Genomic DNA, 8595 nt, shown 5'->3' on the forward strand with positions numbered 1-8595 from the left:
ATGATTAACTTTATTTGAATATGTTTTTTTTACGTCATTAGTATGTTGAACTTACGGGTTGTTTAACCTATAAGTTTGAGTTTATTTATTTTTGTAAACACTTTTATTAAAATAATTTTTTCAGAAAAATATTTTTAAAAATAATAATAATTTGTGTTTAGATTTATTTAAAAGGTACTGTTGTTAAGCATATTGTTTTGACGATTTTTTATCTCTAACACAAACTATTTATTATTAATTGGGGCCTTATATATTTTAGTACCTTTCTCCAACATAACTATTTATTATTAACAAAAAAAAAAGAAAAAACTTATCCGCATCGGATGTTTACACCAAACTAATGCAATTTCTATTATTATATGATTTAATGAAGTAAAACACATGTTAATTAATTAAGGTTAAGTAAAATGAACTATAAATTTAAACACATGGCATGCATATATTGGATTGGTGTATACACTCAGTGAGGATAAGTTTTACCCAAAAAGAAATTCAAATGAGCTCCTAAAATGCTTTTCCCAAATTGATGTTTACCGCTATTTAAAGTAAGTAACTCAAAAAAGCTTCTATTTTACCTTTTCACGCTATAATTTAGAATAAACTAAACAACAAATTCTAAATATCAATTCAAAATTAATAATTGATTCATAATTTAAGCCATGTATTATAGCAAAATAGTTGATAATATAAAATTCTTTACTCCATGAATAAATACTAGTTAATTCCTTTAAATATAGTAGATAAAAGACAACATGTTAGTTTATGCAGCAACAACAACAATAATATATTCAGTGACATTCCACAAGTGAGGTGTAAGGGTAGATTGTATGCATACTGTATCACTATCTCATAGCGGTAGAGAGGTTGTTTTCAGAGGACCCTCGACTCGAGTATAACAAATCAAAGTAAGTGAAAAGAGAAAACGATACTTAAGAAAACATAGCAATTAATACGGAAATAGTTATAACAACAACATAATAAAGCACTAATCGAAACACCATAAATAACAAATGCTGATAGAAAATAGCAAACAAGACACTACAAGAATAAAGCTATCACTAGGGCAGACACCACCAAACTTTAACCCGTCAAGAAGAAAGACATTAGTTCACTACATACTAGCATTATATTCTACTCTAATTTGTGACATTCACACCCTCCTATCTATGGTCATGTCCTCAGTAAGCTGAAGTTTTATTGTGTCCTGTCTAATCACCTCTCCCAGTATTTTTTTCGACCTACCTCTACCTCTATTCGATCGTACTCACTATTCCAACCTCTCACACTTCCTCAATGGAGCATTTAATTTCTTCTTCACATGCCCAAATAAAAAAGACATTCTTTTTAAAACAGATTTATTAGAAAAGTAAAACAAATAAATTGAAACAGATAAAGTACTATCTAACATGTTTTCATAATTCATCATTTTATTTATAAATACTTTTAATCGTGGTTTGAGTGTAGTTACTTATAGTGAGTTGTGCCTAATATTGCATTTTTACTATATAGGTACATTGAAAATGAAATTTGGGATCAAATTTATTTGTAATGATTTAAGGAACGTATCACAATGAAGATATACTGCGTCTAAGGGTGATAAACGGGTAAGTCGAGTCAGATATATGAGTTGGTCAAAAATAAGTCAGATGAAAACGAATAAAATATTTGATCCCAACCCATATTTGACATGAATTAAAATGAGTAAACTCATCCATATTATTCATTGCTTCTTATTATGCAAAGTAAATATGTATTTCTATATTACAAGATTTTTTTGAAATTTTTTTTTCTCCTTCTAGGATGTCTTTCGTATGAAAGAAAATACTTTCATGTTTTTCTAAAAAATATTTTTTTTGAAAAATTAGTGTCTTGAGTCAAGGTTGGGTGGTCAAAATTCGGGTCTTCGTTCGTGGTCAGGAGTTGGGTCGGGGTTAGAAGTGAAATCCTAATTCTAGACCAGTTTAGGGTAGTGATGTTTAAGGAATATTTTAAAAAATATATTCCTAATTTAAGGAAAGTTTTGAAATATCTTTTCCTTAGGCATGAAAGTCATTTTTCTTAAATTAATTGAAAAAAAAATCATTTATCAAAAGATTCAAAACTAACCAAACATAAGAAAATTGAAAAATATTTTAAATATTTTTCTTCATGCGAAACACATCCTTAATAAATGTATATTTTAGAGGTTCCTACACCAGCCGACATGGATTGTGGTGCAGTGGTGAGACTGATCCTTCCTTAACCAGAGGTCTCAAATTTGAGCCCTAAGTATGAAGAAAATCATGTTGGACGTATCATCCCCAAATGACCCTGCAGTGTGTTATCCAAATTTAGTCAAAAAAAAAAAAGATTCATATGCCCTTACATACTTTAAGGGGAGTGCAATTGGTGGATATATACCCATGAATTATTTGTATTTTATGATGAAGAATATGAGTTGATCCATATTTGGACCATTTTCAAATGATTGGATAACTAACTCATTTAAAATGAATTTGGTTGAATAAATAACCATAAATTTTAGAAAAAATTACATAAATATACAACTTAAGATACCATAATCACTAGTATTCCTGACCACTTAAAAAATTACAAAAATATATTTTTTTCCTTCTCTCTCCTAACCTCGGATACATCCCTCTCATTCTCCCCACTCCACACTTAACTCCCCTAAATTCAAGCCTACAATTTCGCCATGTATCATCAGTTTCTTCCATCTTTTGTTTCGTTACTTATGTATCATGTTCATGGTTCAAATATCAAATATATTATAACATTGTTTGTGTACAATGTATCGTGTACAAATCTTATTATTGATACATAACCTCAATTATTTCAAACATAAATCAGTATGAATCATGTTCATAGTTATGTATCATATACACAATTATGACAAATTTCATTATATTTTATTAACCAGTACATACATCCACTGTTATTTATCTTAAAAGGCTATGTATATGGAGATCAATGTATCTAACAACAGAGTAGAGACAAATGTATCTTGCAACATAGTAGAGACCGATGCATCCGACAATAAAGGAATGTATTCGACACTTATTTTCCGTTATTTTCCTTTTTAAAGTAGCAAAATCTTAAGTAATGTATTGTTTGCAATGTATCCGTGACTGATTGAAAATAAGAAATTTTGTAATTGGAAAAACTTTTGGAAATATGGTATGTAAGTAGCCCCAAATGTATGAGATTTCTATACTTTATCCTAATTTTTATCCATTTCTTCACCCTAATTGCATCTTTTGCTCTTGCACGGGTGTCACTCCACGATCAAACTGCCATATCATTTCACTATACCAAATTCATTAGCGGCAACAGCGCCACTAAATATGTATTTTTAGCGGAAATTAGAACTCTTTGTAAGTGTTACTAAAGCCTATAGCGACATTGGATCCAATGGCATTTAACTAATACTAGTAAAGGCATTAACCCTCTTTGTTGATGTGTATATTTATTTTCGCTAAAAGCTATTGTTGTTGTAGTGTTTACACAACTGAGATTATGTCAAAGGGATCGGTGGTCCAAAATATTAGTTTCCATAAGTAGGGACTCTCTCTAAAGAAGCTCTAGAGGGAAAAAAATGATAGTCCGATCCATTAATTAAGTTATTGTTATGCATGGGGTTCGGGAAAAAGGTCAAATCACAAGGGTTTATTGATGTAGTCTTATCCTACATTTATGTATAATCAATATTATTTTCATAACTCAAATTCATTACCTTCTAATCACATGACAACAACTTTACCCATTCATTTTTAGGTATACATAAACATGTAACAAGCTGGAAAGATACAAAAGTAAACTTGGTTTTCATACTGCTGCTTAGTGTGATTAAATACAACTAGTCCAAATTGATCATATTTAAGTTCAATCCTTCAAATTGTCAAAAAAAAAAAAAAAAATCTTGTTTAATTTGCATACATGGAATTTCAGTATATGTTTGGAAGAAAAAAAATCATTAGCCTATCTTTTCAATATTAATTTCTTCTGTATGTATTGCAAACTTCTTGTTTGAACCTTAGTTGTTACTACTACTATATATTTGATTTAATTTAATACCTCAAAAAATGCCAGTGTGCCTCCTTAAACCCCTTGATTTTAACTTGTATTTAATTAATGGATAACACAAAAAGTATAATTGAGAGCTACACAATTGATCAAAATTCATATATAATCCCCAATAATTTACAATAGTTTACAAGAACATTAGCCAATATGATACTAGAGGAGACTCTATTCTTAAGAACCTCACTTTCCGGGGACAAAGTTTGTGGCGTAGGACCAGGCGTTGTTGTTAACTGGGTCAGCGAGGTGGTCCGCAAGGTTTTCCAATGGACCCTTTCCGGTGACGATAGCTTGAACAAAGAATCCAAACATGGAGAACATAGCAAGTCTACCATTCTTGATTTCCTTCACCTTAAGCTCAGCAAAAGCCTCTGGGTCATCAGCAAGACCTAATGGGTCGAAGCTACCACCGGGGTAAAGTGGGTCAACAACCTCACCGAGAGGTCCACCAGCAATACGGTAACCCTCTACAGCTCCCATCAACACAACTTGACAAGCCCAAATGGCCAAGATGCTTTGTGCATGGACCAAGCTTGGGTTGCCCAAGTAATCAAGTCCACCCTCACTGAAAATCTGGGATCCAGCTTTGAACCATACAGCTTCACCGAACTTGACACCATTACGAGCCAAGAGCTCGGGGAAGACACAACCAAGAGCTCCAAGCATGGCCCATCTACAGTGGATCACCTCTAGCTCACGATTCTTAGCAAAAGTTTCTGGATCAGCTGAAAGTCCAGCAGTGTCCCATCCATAGTCACCAGGAAATTCACCAGTCAAGTAACTTGGGGACTCACCAGAGAATGGGCCCAAGTACTTGACACGATCAGGACCGTACCATGGGCTACCAGAAGAGACAGGCTTGGCCTTGGTAACAGTCTTCCTCATCATGACTTTTCCATTTCCAGTAATTTTAGAAGAAGATGGTGAGAGTTTCACCGCCTTTCCGGCGAAAGAAGGGGAAGATAGAGCCATTGTAGAAGCAGCCATTGAATAAATAAAATGAAATACTCTTGAATGCTGCTACTACTACACTCAAATAATATTTGATTTATGGCTTGAGTTACATGGTCTTGCACCAAGTCTATTTAAATGACTTTGAAGGACTAAAACGTCCTTATCCTAAAATATCATTATCTGTTTCCTCATTGGTAGATGACTATTTGTTAACTTTTTGCATTTCAACACCACAAAATGTGACTAGATTTTTTTTTAGATATATTATAATTATGTCTAAAAAATCTTAACAAGTTGATTTCCTCTGTTGCTGCCAATCCAAAGTTGCCACGTCTCATAGTGGATTTTTGCAAAATCTACTTGACCAAGAGCATAAGATAATCTCCGACCCACCTCTATTTTACTCTCCATTTTCTATATTTGGAGAGTAAAATAGAGAATGACACTCCAACCCCTCTTTATTTTAGGAGTCTGGAACCTAAATAATCCACAAAAAGATAAAAGTGACCAAAATAAGTCATTATTCTAGTAAGTAACTAAAATAGGTTTAGTGAAAGAAAAAATTCCGTTTTATGAAATATTTCAAACGTTTTCCGTTAGTTTCATAACGGGTATATTTTAATATATAACGAAGCTATTTCTTACACTTTGTAAAGTGAAAGTTTTTCTTACACTTTACAAAGTGTAAGAAATAGTTCATTTATATATTAAAATATACACGTTATGAGACTAACGGAAAACGTTTGGAATATTGCATAAAACAAATTTTTTTCTTCCACTAAGCCTATTTTAGTTACTTACTAGAATAGTGGTTTATTTTGGTCACTTTTATCTTTTTGTGGCTTATTTAGGTTTCGGACTCTTATTTTAGACTCTATTCTTCATTTTTAGAGAGTTAAATAGTAGTTCTCCAAATTTGGAGAACTACTATTCACACTCTCTATTTCACTTTTTCAATATCTTATTATTATTTCTATTATTTTCTAATTAACATACTTATTTTACATATAATATCATTAATTAAATATCTAATATTCATAATTCCTTTTAGATGTAATATAATATTTTAGAAAATATATTATTTAATATATACTACTTTCATCCCGAATAAAAATACTTTAATTTTTTTTCTAATTTTCGTCAATAATCTAATTTTATTTTATTATTAATTTTCACTATAAAGAATGCACAAAATTAAAATGATAAGATGAAAATTTTTATTTAAAAACACAATACATAACATAATAATTTAAATACAAGATAAAACACAATACAATACATAACATAATAATTAATTTATCACAACAATAATTTAGTAATCCGGTCGGTCGTTTCCAAATCTAGCACTATTCGAAGAAAAAAAATTAGGATATAATGGTAGATGAAAATCTCCGGTTTGAATAATTTTTAGCTAGACATAAAAAAATTAACGACAAAAATACTAATTTTGAACTCCGTAATGCATTAATAGAACATTTACGGGAGCAAGGTAATAATTTTGAAAGTTGAGTGTTTATGTAATTGTATTTCACTCTTATTTGAATTTGTTCATTAATTTGTATATTATATAATATTTTCTTGCAATTTATGTTATCTAGAAACTTAAAATAAAATAAAATTTTATATTAAATAAAAATTTTGAAAAAAATAAAATTTTATATCACATGAAAATTATATAAAGTAATTATTTGGGAAAAAGAAAGAAAGAATTTATATTATGAAATAAGAAAATAAGAATGAAATAGAAATAATAATATAATATTGAGGAGAGAGAAAAAATATTTTGATTTAGAAAATAAAATAAAGAATTGAGTTGGAGTTGGTTGTCTGAAAAAATAGAGAACTCTATATTTAGATAGTAAAATAGAATTTAGAATTGGAAATGCCCTAAGACTTCTGCTTGACTAGCCTATCAAATAGGACCACTTGTTATGAGTGGTCAGTGGTGCATATACCTTTTTTTTTCCAGGGTGCATATACCCTCTTCATCACAATGAGACAAATGAAAAACTTGAAATTTTTCTTTTTAATTATTATCGGGTTATATGTTTTTTTTTGTTTACGGGTTAATCGTAATCTAATAGCAAACTAAATAATGAGATTTATATCATTTGGTATAAAACTGTCCTTAATTTAGAATTTAGTTTCATACTTTTATTTATAATTGTCTCAAACACTTGATTATTCTACAAAAAACATTTTCAATACAACAAACTTATTTGGGGATCGGAAAAACCGCTTTCAATACAAAATCTTCACAAATATGAGATTTTTATACTGATCAACTCAATCCAAATTTGTTTGAAATCGGAAAAACCGCTTTATTTTTATACTGACCAAGTCAATCCAAACTTGTTTGGGATCGGAAAGAAAAAAACCCTAATGCATTCATCAATTTATTTTTTTACGAAACAGTTTCAAAGATCCTTTTATTTTATTTAAATTGTACGCATATTTACGATTTCATTAATTGAACTCCTAATACAATCTCATAAACACAAAGTAAAAACAATTTTGTGGTAGTAATTGTTGCAAAATGGATATCCACATACATATATTTAGTGGTAACATATATGTACACACAATGCTTTGTGTGTAAGATATAAATGCACACATTATATAAAGTGTTGTAAACTAGGTGTTCATGTAATATTCTTGATGCACAAGTGTGTATATATATATATATACATTTTTCTTCTGGTAACAAAGTAAGAAACATAAGGTAAGTGTAAGTGAAAGGAAAACATTCAAAAATAGAGAAAACAAGTTGCTACTACTACTACTATTACTTTGTGTCTCTCTCTTTCTCTCTTTTTCTTCTTGCCATTTTATTTTACTACACATGCTATATTTTATAACACTTATCAACAATAGTTTCTTCATCTACGAGCATCTCCGATGGTGCATTAACCCAAACATAAATAGTATAGAGTATATTCTATTTTGCTATATAAGTCTTCTTATACTTGATAGTCTAAATTTGATGTGTCTAATGTAATTATCGTGAATGTTATCATGGATTTTAAGCTAAATATTGGAAGAATAATTAGTACAATATACTTACTTGATAACCTTGTTGGAAGAATTGAACTCACCAAAATCGTTAGAAGACTAAAAGTGCATAAGATGAATTTTTAATTTGGTTGATACTTTGTTGTGGTTATCACCTAGTAATACATAATTGATTTTAAATGAGATATAGTTAATTTAAGGAATGCATATCAAAATAAAAAAGAAAAGGTATTAAAAATTTTAATGTTGACCTAGATTAACTTTGATCAACACCATTGATTATTTTTAGTTATTTACACTTGTTTATCTTTCACTAGCTAATCATTTACTCTTTGAATTATTAACTTTATTTTAATGGTAAGGATAAGGTCAACTAATAAATGAAAGTTAAGAGGTATTTTTTATCCTTTCTCCATTTTTTAACAATGAATACAACATGCTAAAATAGTTTCTAGGGAAAAGAAATGATATACCCTCAACTTTGTCATTTAGAACTGATATATCTCTCGTTATGAAAGTGACTCATATATACCCCTATTACTAAAATGA

At 29.8% G+C, this 8595-nt stretch overlaps 1 protein-coding gene across 1 annotated transcript; it reads right to left on the reverse strand.

Annotated features, from left to right (window-relative positions):
• Window positions 1-4168: 4168 nt before the first annotated feature.
• On the reverse strand, window positions 4169-5080 carry LOC125810391 (chlorophyll a-b binding protein 40, chloroplastic-like). Its single transcript, XM_049489891.1, has one exon. The coding sequence runs from the start codon at window positions 5065-5067 to the stop codon at window positions 4264-4266; it is 804 nt and encodes a 267-aa protein (XP_049345848.1). The 5' UTR covers window positions 5068-5080; the 3' UTR covers window positions 4169-4263.
• Between the last annotated feature and the right edge of the window lie 3515 nt (window positions 5081-8595).

Source organism: Solanum verrucosum, unplaced genomic scaffold, assembly GCF_900185275.1.
Source record: "Solanum verrucosum unplaced genomic scaffold, falcon-dt-bn FXZP01000038.1, whole genome shotgun sequence".
Taxonomy (NCBI): Eukaryota; Viridiplantae; Streptophyta; class Magnoliopsida; order Solanales; family Solanaceae; genus Solanum; species Solanum verrucosum.